Source organism: Haliotis asinina, chromosome 10 (genome assembly GCF_037392515.1).
Source record: "Haliotis asinina isolate JCU_RB_2024 chromosome 10, JCU_Hal_asi_v2, whole genome shotgun sequence".
In the NCBI taxonomy this organism is placed as follows: Eukaryota; Metazoa; Mollusca; class Gastropoda; order Lepetellida; family Haliotidae; genus Haliotis; species Haliotis asinina.
In genome coordinates this window covers 36,677,305-36,697,345 of record NC_090289.1, presented here as the reverse complement: position 1 = coordinate 36,697,345, position 20,041 = coordinate 36,677,305, and the positions used below count along the sequence as shown (strand labels likewise).

Sequence of the window (20,041 nt, the reverse complement as noted above, 5' to 3'; positions counted from 1 at the left end):
CGAGGTTCCCAACACGAACTTTAGTGAGTAGTGTTGGAATACGTGTAATCTAAAGGGGAGGCGCATGTATACAAAACGTGTCCGAAGAACTATTTGCCTACATACCTGTTGCCATGGCAACCTGAAGTCACCACAGTCGCACTGTGATGTTGACTACACGCCCATCGGGCTTTTAGGTTATTTCCTGAAACTGTTGCGTAACCACGGATTATTCTGATATAGTCATACACCAGAGACCATATAATAGATTATTACACTAAAACAAAACAACAACCCCCAAACAAACAAACAAACAAACAATTAAACACCAAATATGTTATTTCGATTAAATAACGCGCTGGTTGCGCAGTTACAAATTCCCGTCACGTTTGAACAATATGTGTCATGTAAGGCTGTGTGTATTTTAAAAGGTATGTACAAATATTTCGAATTATTCAGTTCGGTATGTTTATTAAACGACCTTAATCACTTTTGTGTGCTACCATCTTGATCTTAATGAAAACAAACCTATTTCGTTTAGTGGCGTTCAGGTGATGAACAACGAACACATTGTGTAGATCTATGCATTCATTATTATCAACGTAAACAACGATTCTATGTAGATGTTAACTTACGGTGTAGGTCCACAGATCTATCCGTTGTTCGACAAACATATTGTATTGACCCGAAATTAAAACTCATTTATACATCGTTTGTCATGTCATTCTCATGTGGAATTTGTGCCTCTGATGACTGGCAACTGACATGTGTTGTCATCGGGAGTGAGAGAGTTAAGTTTTAAACCGCTTATAGCAATATTCGAGCAATATCGTGGCTAGGGACATCAGAAATGGGTGTCACACAATGTGGGGAATCGAACCCAGGTCTTTAGTGTGACGAGCGGATGCCTCATTCATTAACCCCTTCACACTCTACTCAATGTATAAAATTATACATTTTATCTATATTCAAAGCGAATTATCGCCAACCCGACTTATTCTTAATTGAAACGAAGATTATTCAAGGTAGATTGACAAGGTAACTAACACCCTAATTTGGTTGGCAGCCACACTCCTAAACGAAAGTCCGCCTTTAAAATGGAGTTGAATGCTATGAATATACAAGCATTGTAACTGGGATCAATGGCGACTCCGAGAGCACCATGTGCGATGGAACCTGTGGCTTTGTCCACATATTGCGCCAGGGTATTATGTCACAGGGCATTTTGCAAATAAGACCCTTAACACAATAGCTGCATGAAGGCTATGCTGTAACTGTGTCCTGTTCCAGTTTGCACTGACTGACCACCATTCTCGTTAACCTGCCGGGTTGGCTTTGAATGCCTGGTTTTCCTTTCATAAAGTTTAAATGACATTTTAAATGTAGTGAGTAAATTTTTTTACTTTGTGCTTAAAAAGGTGTATTGATACAGACTTGATCTCGTCACTACTACAGTGATACCCAACACCAATAGTAGATATACACTGCACCAATGCATTTCAAAAGCCCCGGTAACCGTGATGACGTCACCGATACTTAAATCTATGCTAGCAAGTCGGGTGTATATAAAATTTAGTAGAGTGTTGGCACAGCAGGGTAAATATTGGTTGTAATTCAGGCACGAATAAAGACTTGAAATGACCTCATTCAGAACATTAATCCACACATAAAGGCCATGGGAAGTGTAACTGGTTTTTGATGAGCAATGACTGTACATTTCTGATTGACATATGTCAGTGAAAATGCAAATGTGTGAAATTGTTTGCTTCACTTTAACAGGAAAGTACCCGTCATGATGTTGGCGATACTGTTCTGTAAAATGCTATCCTGAAGTCTCATGACAGTACGACATGAGTGTTGTGAGAGTGCCCAAGAATGGAGGTTTTTGTACTGAGTGACTGACATAGTAGCGTACAGATTCTGACTACCTTAAAACAACATCACAGTCTTTTACAATGTTGAATGAAATAATAAACCAACTTTCAAACCCCACCCTCCCCTTCTCCCTCTCTGTTGAGTATCACATAACAATGTACGTTATGGCTTTGTACTGAGGGAAAAAATAAGGGAAATCACTTCATGGAAGTGTACCTTTGTTTATTCTCAGATTTCGTCCCACGGCGCCATTCAAAGCTGACGAAAGCTGAAAAAACAGTAGTTTTCCTGTGTTCCTTTACTTGTTTCTAACAGTATATAATGTGTGACGCTACAGTACGAGCTGACACAACCTGCCATTAGGGTGTCGCTTATCGCCTCGCAAAATATTTTCCGGTATGAGTCCGAAAATGAGATCGTCAGTTAAAAACAATTGTTTCAAACGTGTTAAAATATACTCGCCAAAGTGATTGTCACACATAGCGAGCGAGTTTGACCCAAATCATTGAAAACCAGATCAGTTCAACTCGGCGTTTGTGGTGAGTTTAATTTTAGCAGTGGCACCCCTAATTATTCAAGGTCAAGAGTCACTAAGGGTAACGTATTCAGATTGACATCACAGCTGAGTGAGTTTAGGTTTACGCCGCACAAAGCAGTATTCCAGCCATACGGCGGCAGTCTGTAAATAATAAAGTCTGGGCCAGACAATCCAGAGATAGTGATCAACAGCATGAGCACCGAGCTATACAATTGGGATACAATGACATTTGAGTGAATGAGTGACTTTAGTTTCACTCTGCTATTAACATTGTTCGAGATATGTTGTCGCTGTTGATGTCATCGGTTTTGTCTGATCCTATTATTTACATGCACAGTGAGTTAATGTTGGTTTAAGGCGCACTCAGCGCTACGTGTTTATAACGAGTGAGTGAGTTTAGTTTTACGCCACACTCGGCAATATTCCAGCTATTAGGCGGCGGTCTGTAAATAATCGAGTCTGGACCAGACAACCCAGAGATCAACAATATGAGCATCCATCTGCGCTATTGGGAACCGATGACATGTGTCAACCAAGTCAGCAAGTCTGCCCACCGGATCCCCGCCTCTTACGACAAGCATAGTTGCATTTTATGGCAAGCATGGGTTGCTGAAGGCCTATTCTACCCCGGGACCTTCACGGGTCTGTTTATAACGAACGCGGTCGTTATATGACGGCAATCGGGCTAGCTATGCGTGAAAGTTGCAACCCCATAGAATAATTTACTAGCCCGAAATTTGAGTGTAGAGACAAAGTAAAAGATTGTAAAGAAGGTTTACAAAACATAAAAAATAAATAAGAAAACATATGTTTGAAATATTTTGTTTATGCTCAGTTAAGTCTAACAAGATGAACATTTTAATCAGACCATAATCTTGCATAAATTAAAAGTGTATTCTAACTTAACAGGTGAGAGAGAGAGAGAGTCATACATTTACAAAATGACACGATGTAAATTCACTAACCAGTCAAGCCAGCGATTGTGGAGATTTACTGGCCCGACTGGACTTTTACGAGCCACGGGCTAGAGGACCTAGCTATTTCGCACACCGGTTGACATGGCAGTCAAACAGCAAGTCATTTATCACCTGATGATTTTCAGCTGCCTCTGCCTACAAACGTGAGTCTCGGCAGGCCTATATTCTCGCCAGGAATACCTCAGGGCGCTAGGGTATTGTTTCACAGCAAGTCTTGTCCAGATAGTCTATTTGAAACAACCTCATCTCAGGACAGGCTATTAATATCAATGTAACTGACTCGTCACTATTAAACCTGACAATGTTTCGGTTGATTAGGTCGACATGACACATATTGTAATAAAACCTAGTATATGTCAGACCTTGAAATAAAATATATTGTGAAAGTATGACGTCTCTACAGTTTGTTATTAAAGCTAAGTCATCTATCTGCCGCTCCTGTGGTTTGTTGTTTTGGCTGGTGCTATATCCATGGGTTCACGTTGGATCGTTGTGTTGGGATAGTGGGCGTTAAACTTCTGAAGTGTCATGGTAGGATTCTCGCCCACATATACAGTCACGTTAGCATGGTTTCGTATATCCACAATTAACATCTCCAACCGTGTCAATATCTACCACCGACTACCCCTCCCTCGCCAACACAGCTCCACCTATCACGGGCAACCACACCCGCCCCAGTCCGCGCCAAATGGAACAGAAGAGGTGGGGGTAGCTTTGAAGTTAATGCGTTCCATTGTCAGGCGGAAGACCTGGGTTCGATTCCTCACAGGGGTACAATGTGTGAAACCCATTTCTGGTGTCCCCTGCCATGATATGCTGGAATATTGTTAAACCCATTCTCATTCAATACCGCCTACTCACGCCCTCAGTCACCCTCACCTCACCATAAGCCAATCAACACACAGTCAACCATGTATACCCTTAGCAACATTGACATTAATCAATAACTGACATCGCACACCCCCTACCCACTCCCTCAGTCCCCCAACCCACACGCTTACCCAAATGCATTCTTATCAACAGGTATCCCCTATCAACAATACCGACCCATCCCCTCACTCACTATCTCCCCTACCAAAGGAGGCATTAACAACTTTGGGCTCCGTTTCACTAAGCTACCTTAGCGCTAAGTCTATAGCACAGGGCCTAGATTTTCGAAGCTCTCTTAGCACTAAGATAGTCGTAAGTGCCACATATTAATTAACATAGGAAGTACGACAGTCGTAGCACTGGCGATAGCTTTGTGATACGGAGTCCTGATCAACGCTTAACCCTACCAGCACCAACAAAGCCTTCCTACGCTGAACATCGCCCACCCAAACTTTCAGAGAGTTCAGCATTCTAACACTGATTCTTCCCTTCCGGGGCGCCAGTCATGATTTCGCAGTGTCTACATCAACGTGTTTCGACATGACATAGATGCGTTTCGACTTGACAAACACACAGGAAACCGGATTGAGATTAATAGCAGTGTGTTCACCACGTGCACTTCGTAGTTCCTCTACGTCATGAGAGACAGCTGGCTGGGTACGATACGTTTGACAGAGTGCATATGTCCCGCTGACCTGACACTATAATTTGTGCGTTTCTGGGTGTATAGTCATTACATACAAAAGTGAATGTTATTTTGCGCCGTTCGAAAATCCCAGCAAAGAAGCACAGCGGTCTGTAAACATAGATAATGCGTATCTGGTTAAAAGAACCAGTGGTTGACAGAATGAACAATAGCCATACTGCGCACAACAGCAATATATATCACAGTCGTATGTAACCTTACTAGCTTAGATACTTCTCTTATAACATAAACTCAAAATATTTCACAGGTAGTAGGACATGTAAAGACCCGTGTCTGGATTAATTTTCAACAACATATGCTTGTCGTAAGAGGCAACTAAAGGGATCGGGTGATCAGGCCCACTGACATGGTTGACACATGTCATCTTATCCAATTGAACAGACAGATGCTCATGCTGTTGATCACTTGATTGTCTGGTCTAAACTCGATTATTTACATTTCGCCGCCACATAGTTTGAATAGTGCGACGATAGCATCGGGAAACCAGTGGACTATAGTGTGAGCACAAATATGTAGACAATGCTTTGAAAATCAAAAACAGCGAAAATAACTTTCATGTGTTCACTAACTGAAACAGTAATTGTTCATTAATGTAACAAGACGCCGAAACACAAATCCCTCATATGACTGCATAAAATAGGCACACACTTTCGTTGTTGATTAACGTTCCACTCAGCAATGCAACAGCAAAGCTATAGGTCGTTATAAAAGTAAAAATCATCAGTTACTGGCGCACTGAAACTGAAACTAGTAAATTTTCTGTGATTCTTTATAACATTATGAAATTTAGATCATCTGTCCAGAATGCTGATTTCGACCAACTGAAAGTAGTTAGAAATATTCTTAAAAATTTCGGACTCTTTTATTTTTGACAGTCTCAAAAGTTCCACCGCATCCAGTGGTTGAAACATCATGTCAAAATTGTATTAATTGACCAGTTCAAACAATCATGGTATGCAGATGCTCAAAATTCATTTAAAGGAAAATATCATAATTCATATAAAACCCCACTCTCTCTAGAACCTTATCTTTTAGACCTTCCATCAAAATTTAGTATTTGGTTACAAAATTCTAATCATAATTCTAAACTTCTAATCATACATAGCCCAGTGAAACGGGACGATGGTTTAATGTTAATGTAGAAAATAGAACATGTACAATTTGTACAAATAGTGTTATTAGTGACGAATTTCGTGTTATTTTATCATGTAAACATCTTAATGTTGAATGCAAGAAGATAGCCCTTACTTATATTTGTAATAGCCCACGACCCGTGAAGGTCCGGGCTAGAATAGGCCTTCAACAACCCATGCTTGCCATAAAAGGCGACTCTGCTTGTCGTAAGAGGCGACTAACGGGATCGGGTGGTCAGGCTCGCTGACTTGGTTGACGAATGTCATCGGTTCCCAATAGCGCAGATCGATGCTCATGTTGTTGATCACTGGATTGTCTGGTCCAGACTCGATTATTTACAGACCGCCGCCATATAGCTGTAATATTGCTGAGTGTGGCGTAAAACTAAACTCACTCACTCACTGTGATAACCCACACATGGACAAACTTATCTCACTCGTGAAATCAGATTATAACCCATTCCTAATTAAATAACCCACTTTTTGCTAAAACTGATCTAAGTCATTCTAAAATTTGTAACCAGTATATCTCACCATGTGTTACTGTATTTATAAACGACTGTATGTTCTCTATACCATTCTGTATGATTTACAAGAATAAACTTCTGTTCTGTTTTATGGACCTGACATTCAAGTGATCAATATTATGAGTAACTATTAATATCGTCTAACGGTAATCCGCAACACGCCAAATCGCTGTGCCAGACCATCATTTTCATTAAGTCACGGAAAGGCTGGGGACAAATTCCAACCTATTCCCGTCGGTGACACACACAGACTGATATAAACCTCTCCACTTCAATAGGGTACCTCAATATACAGCAAAAACTAACAGGCCACTAGCGGAAATGTGTTATCCGCTAACATCTTACATGCTAGTTTCCAATATATACAAATTACACTGAAAGCAATGTGCTCGCATCCGTGCATTTATCACCTCGCCAAGTTAACACTGTCTGCTTTAAAGGCTGCATTGTTGATAACACAAAACACCCTAATGCAAACTTGTCCTTGATCGCGGTATATGGGTCGGCGATACAAGGTACTTGTGTTTTCTGGTTGGCAAGAGTCCGTGTTCAAGGAGATAAAGCTGTGCTATATCGTCGAGACATTGTACCTAAATGTAGCTCTTGGGAGCAGTTTGTCCGCAAAGCGTCGTCGTTTGTGTGTGTGAGTGCGTGCGTGCGTGCGTGCGTGCGTGCGTGCGTGCGTGACTGAGTGGTGGAATTTGTATAGCTGAGCGAGTGTCCACCGCACTCAGCACTATTCCAGCTATGTGGAGGCGGTCCTTATACAATCGAGCCTGGACCAGACAATCCAGTGATCAACAGCATAACCATCGATCTACGCAAATGGGATGCGATGACATGTGTCAACAAAGTCAGCGAGCCTGACCACCCGATCTCATTTGTCGCTTCGTACAACAAACATGGGTTACTGAAGGGCAATAGCCTAATCCGGGCCTTCACGGGTTGTGGCAGTAAATGATTGGCTGAGCGAGTGAGTCGTAGAGCCGTAAAGTGCTTACGTGATTGTCTGGATGGATAGATGCTTAAGTGATTGTGTGGATGGATGGGTGTTTACGCGATTGAGTGGATGGATGTACGCTTACGCGACTGAGTCGATGGGTGGGTGCTTAAGTGATTGGATGGACCAGTGCTTAAGTGGTTGTGTGGATGGATTAGTGCTTAAGTGATTGGATGGACCAGTGCTTAAGTGGTTGTGTGGATTGATGGGTGGTTGTGAGAATGGGTGGTTGCTTAAGTGATTGAGCGGAAGGGTGGGTGCGTAGATGATTGAGTGGAAAGGGGCTGCTTACGAGCGATTGAGTGGATGGGTTCCCTGTGAGTTCAAAAGTTGAGTGCGAGTGAGCGGGTATGTCAGTGAGTAAAAAGACAAAAAGGTGTAGCTCAGATTTGTTCATATCATTTTCAATATTCAATTTAGGAACAGGAAGCTCTCCCACTCTATCGGTGTGCAGCTTTGAACAGTTACATGTCAGTCACAAATTTCAGCCGGCTGGTCGTTGTGCTGTTACAGTTAATCACATCTACTGCCTGCAGGCTCGTGGCTGACAGTCACGGTTCATATGTTTTAGAGCTATAGTCCTTTTCACTATCTAGCGTTGCGTTTAACCAAGCTGTTTCACGAGAATCTCTTGCTGTTTGTGCAAGTTTCCGAAAACCTTGTTCTGTGATTGAGCAATTTTTTTAGGGTTGCGACTAAAGTGCAGACATGACTTTTCAATCATCTAAGATATATTTGACTTTCTTTTCTCAAAACATACTTTTTAATGTCTTTCGGAATATGTAGTATGAAATATATCAACGTTTCACACCAATCAATAGTAATTTTAGTCCTCGAACAATATGCAAACTCAGTTTTGCACTGCATATCATTGGCTCCTGAATGGCTGCGGTGGAGGGCGGATGTGACAGATTGCAATAATCTTATCTGACAAGAGTCAGACAGTGTGTATTGCCCAATCTTGTTCACCTGCACTGAATTAGGGGGCGTTGGACAGCCAGGTGGTTAAAGTATTTGCTCGTCATGCTGAAGACACGGGTTCGATTCCCCACATGGGTACATTGTGTGCAGCCCGTTTCTGATGTCAACCCTTCGTGAGATCACTGGAATAGTGTTGAAAAATGGGATTAAAACCATACTCACTCACACATGTGTGGGCTTCGCTTTCACATTCAGTCAACACGCTAACAAACTTAACCGAGGCCTAAAATACCACTCATTCACAGTCACCATTTTACTGTCCGTGGTTACTTCGTGATAAATATATCCAGCGAGTCAGCTCTGCAACATTCCAGCTAACTGTAAATAATCGGGTACTGAGGATAACTTTTAACCCGGATTTTGACGGGTCGACAGTTATTTCGAACGCACGGTCCTGGGACCTCTTCCCCAAACTCGCTGACACGAGAGCAAGGGAACAGAATCGCGCAGGGAGAGCTGGGATTCGAACTCATTCGACAAATATATGAAGTGAGGGAACTATCCGCATGCTTCACCATCATCATTATGGTCGGTCCCCTGTCAAACTGACAGGGTGATGTATAGCTGTAGCACTGCGTGGAGTCATCCCACAGATGACACCATGATCTTTACAAATGCCATCTTGTTGATGCGGTTAACCTCTTTGTTCAAGTCTACAGGGCGTCCCACTTCTGACTAGAAAGTTTTGTGGTTCGAATCCCAGAACCGATTTTCCGGTCATTCCTAGTCTCCATCTTCAACTCACCAAGTTTGGGTTGGGTACCAGAGCGGAGTTCTCTCCTAAGAGGATTACCTCTTTCAGACTTTGCCAAGAATAGCTGCAAAATTGCTGGTGCGGCGTTCAACAATAACTACCCACTCAGGCTTTCGGACCACCATTTGGGGTTCATTGAATTTTTTATTGCAAGTTGTTTACTGATCACAAGGGGGCCATTGGCGAGTTGAAGATAAACAAACATCGGTATATCTCCCGAGAGACCAGTGAACAACGTATTTATCTTACCAAACACCTTGATGTTAAGTTTGAAATGTTCGAAGAATGGGTATCGGATCGTACACTTCAGCCAACCTGTGTGAATCAAACGATTCAAATCTTGCATCATACTGTTTTTCCCGTAGGTGATGTCTTAGTAAAGTCGCCATGTTTTCGTAGTCATCGCTTGGTTGTGCAGACGACACAAGGAAAACAGATTTAGAGTTATATCCCGTTCATCGATTTCCATTCGCAAAACATCTGCAATGTCTGTGCATCATGCGTCATTTAATGTTATTCGAGATGTGAAAAAGTAACTACCACGAAGAACTGAATGAATTGCTATTGGCAGCGGGTATATTGCAATGTACGTCGCGTGTAAGTGGGTACATTGAAAATAACAGAAGAGCACCAATCAGAAAACGACGTTTATGTGTGAGGTAAGATAATAGATTTTGAAGCCCATTTCTGGTGTCCACCCCGAATTATTTATTGTCAAAATATTGCTAAAAGCGGCGTGAAAACATACTAACTCAACTCAATTAAATAAATTCAGATTAATTTTCAACCTGTATAATTTTCCTCATTACAACCTTTTTACCTTTTTTCAGTGACTAAAACATTAAAAGAAACGAATATTGGCGTAAGATGATGTAACCTACTGTACCTTGTTTGGTAGATTGTTTAACACCGCACTCAGCAATATTCCAGCTTTTTATGTGGCACCGGTCTGTAAATAATCGAGTCTACGCCACACAATCAAGTGATCAACAACATGGGCATCGTTCCAGGCAATTGGGATAAGATGACATGTGTCAACCAAGTCAGGACCCGATTCCGTACAGTTACTGCTTTCGACAAGCGTGGGTGGGTTACTGAAGACAGGGATAATCTACAACTATAGTCTCCCCGCTGAAGATCAAAACTAAACGAGTTCTTATCTTCACTGGTCCATCTAGTTTGTGAAAGGGTCTATGTTTATTCCTCACGTGAACAGATTCTACTTCAAGAACAATAGGAACCTTTTAATGCTCATCTCATGACCGCAATGAATGGTACAAAACACAGGCAGTCTGTATGTACATGGCTCTTTGAAAGGCGACAGCCTGTGACGTCACTGGTCCCGTTTATATGACTTAACTGATATAAATAAATTAAGCATGACCAGAAGGGCATAACGGACGGCTTGGTGTGGTGTATGTGTAATGTGTTATAAATAGATTAATATGTGGGACGTAATCATTAAATCACATGTATGGAAATGTTTTCAAACAATAATCAAAGACGATCTGTTGTGATGAGTGAACGACAGGCATCTCTAAGAAATAATATTTTCTCTGGACGAAAGTGCAAACACTGCCATTTACAGAAAATGGCAATATCGAAACACATTATCAAAATATAAAATCATAGACATGGCAACAGCCCAGTCGCTGTAAACACTCAATTATACTTATACATTTGATGTTACGTTTTTCTTAAAAAATATTGACCATTGTCATCACCGCCTTTCAAATAATAACATTTCCCAACAGAACTGTGATTTTCAGTTAGTTGTCAAAGTATTTTGTAATTACAGTGACCATGAACACACTGTCATTCAGCTCATGTGACTGTGACACAGCGTGTGACGTGCGGACCACGTGAGCATTTCATTATGTATAAGGTCTCGAATTTTCCGTTATCAGTCAGTCTTAAGTAGAGATACGTCGTAGTGCACGTGCATATTTCAATAGAAACCATTTCGGATAAATTGCTACAGCACAAACAGCGCCGAACAGGCTGACTTTCGGAGGACTTATTTTCCAGGCTATCCCGGGATTACTTTGTCTGCGCGGAGGAAAATATTCTGGACAGTCAGGTGCTTGGTGGCGCGAGGGACAGAGAAGGGAAGGCAGAAGATCGTTGTTTTAATTTATAGATAGGAAACATCTAAGTCCAGCCATGGAGGGTGGAATGAAAGTTGTGAAAATTCTTCTTATGGTGTTCAACATCATTTTTGTGGTAAGTACAGCAAGTTTGACATTAAACACTCGAATATGTTAGAATTGGTGAAGCCAGTTTGAATTCGCAGCGCAGTCTTACTACAGTGGCACTGTTTACATCATAATGTGGCCTTGGACGTTTTGAAATAGATCTAGTCATCTGTGGATACATTTGAAATAAAGATTGTAAATTGTCTTTGTTCCATGGAGCTGAAAAACAAACAGCTTCAACGATACTCTAAATATTTGGAGTGTAAATAAGCAGCGGCGTGACCCTTGACCGGTGAAAGAATTTTCGATTTTATTTGACAGCTTGGAATTTTATGGTTAGATTTTAGACTAATGCCTTGTATCCCGAAGCGAACAGATTTTAGTGGCAGCTTTCATTGTGAATTCAAGGAAGTATAGTGCGACATATCGTTCCAAAGGGAATAAAATAGTGAGGCTTATTATCGTGTTGATGTGGCAGTGAGGGTGACGATGAGGCAGGCGAATCGACACACAATATATTTTTAGAACACGGGGATGAATAATGTAGTTCTCAATACATCATTTTAAAGCTAAACCGAGTCCACTTTTCAATTTTATTAACCAGCTGACAGGTTAAAGGTTTACTTGCGATTTTAGGGTTGGATCTGTCCTAAATTTTAACAATGAGGAAACATTGCTTCATATTGAAAAGTCTTTCTGTATGTTGAGATACAATGTGGCCAAACTTAATGTTATCAGGTGAAGAATATATATCCAGGTATGATTTGACTAGAATGAAATTTAAGAGGGGAAACGAGCAAAAGTCTTTCCGAATTTGATACAATGTAGTTTCAACTTCCTTGTTCGTTGCTTTGTTGAAGTTGAGCTAGGTTTCTGTTAGTGTTACCCTATAATTTAGTGTTCAGCCCAACCCTTGATTCAGTCATTCATATTTGTCATTCAATTTGGGGGTGGATGAAAGTTACTTTTGTGTGTAAAGGTGTTTTGTGTGTTTGGAGTGGATAAATTCTTTGGGATATTTTACATGATGTTGGTCTGAGTAAGATCCAATTCAGTGGTTTCACATTACTTTCCAACTCGCAGTGCACATGCGCATGTACAGATCCACTGGTCAAATTCCGGTTTGGTTGTGCGTGTGTATCGATACTGCAAATAAAAGCTTATATGAAGATTATTTACGTGTCACGAGTGCTCGTAGCTGTGTACATGCATCAATTTGCCTATGCTTTTCAATAATTGATATTTCGTTTTGTTTGCAACAGCGTACAAAGCTTGTGTTTTTCAATTGTGAGAAAGGGATGTGCAAGAAGGACAGTGAACATTGTGATAGGGAGATGTGTTATTATTAAAACTTATTCACATAAATTTATGCTATTTAATTAGCTGATCCTGGTCTTTGACTAGTAAATGAATTAAAATCACTTTTGTTCGACATGAAACAGTTTATTTGTTTTGATTTTTGTTTTCTTTAGAGTGTGTTTACACTTGGTAATGCATAGGAACAGACTGGAGTATGACCACTGGATATTTATATACACCGTGCATGCACACGATGAGTCGAAAATTAGTGTGAAACCAACAAATGTAGGAGGGGTATAACTTTCTAGATTTTTCATTAGGACAGCATTAGTAAGCAATGTTCAGGGTAGTGAAGGTGGCACATAGAGTAATGAAGTACATTCTTACAATAGACCAGGGAAGCCTGATATGTATACACAACAGGACATCTAAGGCTGATCAGGTGCTTGCACATCAGTCATGCAGAAATACATGAGGATTATGTCTGATGGCATATGTATGGCCGTTGGTAAGGGTTGATGAACGGTTGAAGTTTGGAACTCCTCTCATTTTGAAGTCTTAACTACATTGCAAGTGAATTAACAAATCAACAATTAAATAATTTTAATCAGTTGATGCAACAACATTTTAATGTAAAAGTTGCAGTAAAACTTAAATTTACAAGCAACAAGCAAATTTACCAATTATCAACCCAGATCTACTGCTTTACAGTTGTACCGTCATTGATACAGTTAGCTAAGACAAAGTGCTGGTTTATTCAAGCTTTAGAATACGGTAAAGGTTTACAATGAACTGCTAGTCTCCATGTATAACAAGATATGATCAGTGAAACATCTTGCAACAATCAATATTGATCAGATTGGATGAATGTCAAAAGCTGAGGATTATAAGCAATACACACAGCTGGGTTGATTTTATTGGACTGGTGACAGTAATTATGCTGAGGTTCCCCTAATTGTGATATACACATGAAGGGAGCACATGAAAGTACTAATGTTCCTATATATTTTCAGAATTTCAGCCACAGTGCTGTACAAAGCCTGTGATGAAACACAGGAATAAAGGAACGCTTGTGCTTGCAGGTGTTCCCTTTTCCATGAGTACATATATTAAGAACTATGGAATCCAAAGTGGGTCATTGCCACACAGACATAGAAAGTCAACATATTGTAGCTAGTCCTACTTGAAAGCCTTATGTTTCCTGTTTACATTCTGTTAGCTACAGTCAGTTCTAATTGGATTATACTTGAGAAATAGTTCAAAATTAAAGCCTCCTAATGTTTGCATATCCATGAGGGGTCATTTCCTGGGTGTTTTAACACTGTTTAGTCTCTTTTTTAGCTCAAGTAATTGAGCAATAGTGCTGATTTGGAATTTTGTACATGCAGCATTGTTTAATGTCCTGATGGATGCATTGATTATAGACCCATGAAATCTGGTTTGTAACTGGTTTTCAGCAACCTATACTTCTTGTAAGAGATGACTAAGAGGATTGGATGGTCAGTCTTGCTGACTTGGTTGACGCGTGCCATGATATTACATTTGATCGATGTTCATGCTGTTGATTGTTTTGTCCCGTTTCAATTGTTTACAAACCACCTCAATAAAACTGCAATACTGCTGAGTGCTTTATCAAACAACATACCAGCAAAGCATTAATGACGTCAATTAACTTTGCTTAAATATCTCGGACCAAACTGGCACAATGGGAAAGGGTGAAAAGTTAGTGCAGTCAACTTCAGTGATGTGAACACAATGTTTACAAAAATCGTTTTATTACCATCACTTGGTGAACATGGTGAAGGAGTACGATAATACAGATATTGACATCCATAAATCTTTGGCCCTTTTTTGTCACTTCTAAATGCCAATCAAAAACTTTTCAATGATATAAGGATGGTTTCCTCAGTAACCACATGGAAAGTTGCGGTAGTAAATTTCTAACAAGTATTAGTACTCTGTGATGTCAAATGGAGCTGTGACGATATGGAATGATAATTATATAGATACTTTTATTTCTTATTGTGAAACATATCGTTGACCTTAAAATTGTTAATTTTCACTGGAAATTGATGTAAAAATTCACACTGTTACTTGATATCAAAATATGGGGAGGTTAAATGTGGGTGTGTTACAGTTAGATTCCTATAAACACATATGAACAAGTTTATTAGTACCCTGTTGCAGTCCATAAAACCCAAATTTCTATCCTTGTGTTTCCTGATTTCAGATTGTTGGTTGTGCACTGATTGGTGCTGGTGCCTATGTCCAGACACAGCTACATGATGTAGCCTCCATTTTCGGCAGTCAATACAATGGACCTGGTATCCTTCTCATATTTGTTGGCGTGATTATCTTCCTCATTGCTGCCTTTGGATGTCTGGGAGCATGGAGGGAGAACCACTGTTGTATTATGACAGTAAGTATGGCACTGCTTTGGGCTCTCTGTCATGGAGAGTCTCAGGGTTTGCTTAGGTTAAAATAAATCAGTAGCAGGAAATATTGTCATAGAAATTTTTTAATATGTTTATCAATGTGAAGATTGTCATCAATAAGACTGTATGTTAGCATTTTTGACAGGAAAAACCCCAAAGTTTTCTGTCTCAATATTCAAAGTTACGTCTTTACTGGCGATATGCTTCTAAATTATGTTGAAGATGCTGTTTTGTTTGTAATACATACTGAAATGTGTCACTGCTCGCCAGTAGGGTAAAATCTGAGCATTTTTTGCTCAAAGTTATGTCTGATATTTATCAATAATAGATCAATGTTTTGTTAACAGTTGTCAGTCTCATTGATCTATATTGCTAGGCAGCCCCAAGACTAAGAGGTGACAGTGTTTAACAAATGCTTACTCAAAATTAAGGCATGGTAGAGTGAGAATGGTTTAACACCACTTTTAGCTATATTCTAGCTATATCACAGCATTGGACATGAGAAATGGGCTCCACACATTGTACCCATGAGGGAAATCAAACCCAGGTGCTTGACATAATGAGTGAACGCTTCACCGCTGGGCTACCCCAACCTTTCATTTATTCCCACAGGATACAATGTGTGAAGCCCATATGTGATGTGCCCTGCAGTAATATTGCTGGAATTTTGCTAAAAAATCAAACTTTCTCATTTTCTGTTACCTGGTTACATATATTATATCATCATATGAACAAAATACTGGGGCCTTCCATGAAGTATGTAAAGCTCACAAATATTTAAAGAACCCAGAAAAATCTAGTCTGGATGTTAGTGAGTGTAGTGTTGTTAATATTTGTATAACAAGCTGTTTGTTTGTCTTCCAGTTTGCTGGTATGTTAGTCGTTATTTTCATCCTTGAGATTGGTGGAGGAATTGCTGGATTCGTTCTCAGAGACCAGGTAAGTCACTGATTTGGAGGATAAAAGTTGTGTAATAATTTGACTACATCAGGTTGAAGGTTTGATGATCATGAAAATGTAACATAAATATAATGTCTGGGAGGCTGATTATGTTTCATGTTGTGATAGTGGAGGATAGAAAAACATGAGCTGATACAACTTCATCCTCTCTGACGTTCAGTTTCAGTATTTTGTTGTTTATTAGTGACCTTTGAAGATCCTGGACAGATTAGGTCTTCAGCAACCCCTGCTTGCCATAAAAGGCAACTATTGTTGTTGTAAGAGACACCTAATGGGATCGGGTGGTCAGGCTTGCTGACTTGGTTGACACATGTCATCAATTCCCAATTGCGAAGATTGATGCTCATGCTGTTGATCACTTGATTGTCTGGTCCAGTCTTGATTATTTACAGACAACCGCCATATGGCTGGAATATTGTTGAGTGTGGCATAAAACTAGACTCATCCACTCACCAACTTATTAAAATAATCTGTAGATTTGTCAATCACATGCTTTCCTAAGCCTGAAGTATAAAATGGTGTATGCTTTTTGACCAAATTAAAAAGTTATGAAAATCAAACAAAGATCTTTAAAATGTTGTCGAGACTGGATGCTTGGAATAATAAGCTCAACAACACCATAAGGATCTTTACTGAAATGTCTATAAATGCCTTATATTCAATGGTATGAAAGATTTTATCCATGAATTGTGTCCATAGCTATTTGCCGAGAGAAACAAATAAGGATGACAGGAAAACCTGTGCATTTCTTTAATATTTTCCTCAGCAACTTTAAATAGTGCTGTGGTGATGAAAACTGGAAAATTATGAAGGAACGCTTGAAATTTCCTGTGGCCTCTTATTTGTTTCTCTCACTATATTGAACTTAAGCCAAAAGCCTATCAAACAGTTTCATGTAATTGTGCTCAGACTAGTTTATGAATCTTTCACAAATATGACATCAGCATCGTATGATGAGCAGTGTAAGCAGGGATTTACAGGACACAAAATGCTATATGCATAAAATTGACAACCGATGTAACAAAATTTATTAACATGACCAAAGGGACACAGAAAATGTCCAAACACTGTCTCTGAAAAGGAAAGTTATTCTGTATGTGCAACCTATTCATGTTTTAAGAGTTGATTAATGAGATTGAATGTTCAGGATCATTAACTTTGTTGACACATGTCATCATATCCCAATTGTGAGAAATGTCTGTTGCTGAGCAAGGGATTGTCTGGTCCAGATTTGATTATTTGCAAGTTGCCACCACAAAGCTAAAAATGTCTGAATGCGATAACAACAAACAAACATTGGGAGCATTGCCGAGTTGAAACAGGTTAAGGCTATAGAGGAGGTGCGTTCCTCAAGCATGCATGCTTCAAGAGGCTTGCAACTAGGCCTGCAGTGGAATCGATTGTGAGCTGAATTTAATGCATTTTATGAATATTGGGTTATGAATTCTGCAAGTGAATTTTAACAGTCCTTGCCCATATGGATGCCACCTGTCATGAAAAACCAAGAGCACAGGAATATTCACTGACGTTGAAATCGTCACAAGGCAATTTTTTAAACCCATCAAAAGCATGAATCCAGCATATCTTGATAAAGTGAGATGAATATGGGTATTGCTTTGTATGATAAGGGTTGTTAGCAAAATGACAAAGTTCTTGTTATATCTGAAATTGGAATGCAGCTTTGTAAGAGAGTGGTTTTGTTTCAGATTGAAAGCACAGCAGTACAAAAAATGGAAGAGGCTCAACACAAATACCTTAATTCATCGGACGTAAAGGAGGGATGGAATTTCATCCAGCGGACGGTGAGACATTTTTCATCACAGACCACCAAGTAGAGAAATTAATAAGGCTATGCTTATAACATGCATGTCTACCAGCATAAACATGGCTCCTTGCTAAATTTTCAATAGATGCCAATAGTATTTTTGATAGTATGCATAACAATTGACATGTTCAGTAGATGCAGTATGAATTGGATCTGCTGTTGGGCTGTATCGCTACCTCAGAATAGAGAGGTGTGGTTTGGTAGCCTTGTGGTTAAGTGTTTGCTTCTCTCGCTGAAAAATCAATTTTGATTTCTGTACATGGGTATGATGTGCGAATTTGAGTTTGTTGGCAGCACTGTGTGTATGTCTGTAACATTGACAAATGGCCTGGAACCCTCCTGTTACCGCCTTGAATCCTCTTGCTCATGCCTTTTGCAGACTTGTTTATGCCTTGGGCTGTCTTGTTTATGCCTTGGGCCCTCGTGTTTATGCCTTGAGGCTTCATATTTATGCCACGGACCGCTTGTGTTTATGCCTTGGATCCTCATGTTGATGGGGCCTGGGGCCCTCATGTTTATGACTTGGGCCCTTGTTTAGGCCTTGTATCCCTGTGTTTATGACTTGGGTCCTCATGTTGGTGCACCTGTTGTTATGCCTCAGGCACCTATGGCTATGCCTCTCAGACATCCATGTTCAAGTCTTTGACCCCATTCCCCATACCCATGCCATGGCTGCCCCATGCTCACCTGCCACTGATCCCCAGGACCCCCCAGTACCTTCAGTCCCCTGCTTTAGGCAGTAGTTAGTAACAATCCCTGTGTCTATAGCTGACCTTGATTCCATGTTTCAGTTTGACTGCTGTGGAGCTGACAACTACACCAGCTGGGAGGGAATCCTGCCCCGGCCACCAGAGTCATGTTGCAAGAGCATTGGTTCCACAGACTGTGACGCTCGGTCATTCAACAACACAGAAGGGATTTACACTAAAGTAAGTGGTACTAGTAGTTCAAAGCATAACTGATAAGCTTAAAAGAGCTGGTGATATGGATGTTAATGCTGAAAAGAGTGGCAAAACCATATTAACTCACTCATTAAAGGGGCTGATGATATGGGTGATATTTCCTAAGAGTCATAAAACCATATTCACTCACTGACTCGTTAAAGGTACTGGTCATATGGGACAACTACAGTCGTACATTTAAAGCTGATGTTGCTATTTGTTATAAGGCAATAAAGAAACTGTAAAATGTATGTTTGTAAGGCGTCAGATTCAGCTCAGTACCAAACATCCTACTACACATTTTTTAAAATATTAGAAAAAAATTACTGTTACTCTTACTAAATTACTCTTTCATATTAGATACACAGTCAGATCTGTGTGTTAAAAACACAGCCACCTAGAACATTTCTTTTTTTAAAAAAAATATTTAAAAAATCCCAACTTTGGTATCCCATTGTTTGAAAATAATCAATTCGTAACTTGCTCAACATATAGATCTGCCAAGTTTAGAGTGCTGCGTCTTAGGCCTGTATAGCCTATGTTTGACTGCCACATGTGTTTATCACTGTTGTCTCCTTTCAGTCATGCAAGGAGGGCATTATTGACTGGCTGAAAAAGAATGTCATCTTGCTTGGTGGAATCGGACTTGGCCTCGCCTTCATTCAGGTAACTTTATGACAAACTGAACTGTAGTGTCTCATAGGTTGAATTTCTAGGTCAAGCTGACCGCACATGTTTAAGGACCTCTGAAGATCTAGGAGAGAAATGTTCTTCAGAAACCTATGCTTGTTGAAAGAAGCAACAAAGAGGGTGGGGGGAGTTAGACAAGCTGACTTCGTTAAGACATATCAGCGGTTCTCAATTACATAGGTCAATGCTTATAATGTGGATCCTTGGATTGTCTGGTCCAGACTCAATTATTTACAGACTGGAATATTTTGAGTGCGGCATAAAACCTAACTCACTTATGCAAGAGGCAACTGAAAGGATTGGGTGGTCATGTTCACTAACTTGATTGACATGATATTGTAACCCTGTTACAGAGG

At 40.1% G+C, this 20,041-nt stretch overlaps 1 protein-coding gene across 2 annotated transcripts in view; it reads left to right on the top strand.

The window, feature by feature from the left end:
* LOC137298884 (CD63 antigen-like) overlaps positions 1-20,041 on the top strand; it is a 93,612-nt gene that overhangs the window by 72,343 nt on the left and 1,228 nt on the right. The window contains exons 2-7 of one of the 2 annotated variants that reach the window (XM_067831237.1): positions 11,494-11,563; positions 15,065-15,253; positions 16,134-16,208; positions 17,936-18,031; positions 18,846-18,983; positions 19,578-19,661. In XM_067831237.1, the coding sequence (XP_067687338.1) occupies positions 11,504-11,563; positions 15,065-15,253; positions 16,134-16,208; positions 17,936-18,031; positions 18,846-18,983; positions 19,578-19,661 (642 nt within the window). In that variant the 5' untranslated portion in view covers positions 11,494-11,503. Of the gene's footprint in view, positions 1-11,143; positions 11,564-15,064; positions 15,254-16,133; positions 16,209-17,935; positions 18,032-18,845; positions 18,984-19,577; positions 19,662-20,041 lie in introns of those variants that run through there. The other variant, XM_067831236.1, reaches the window with a different exon arrangement.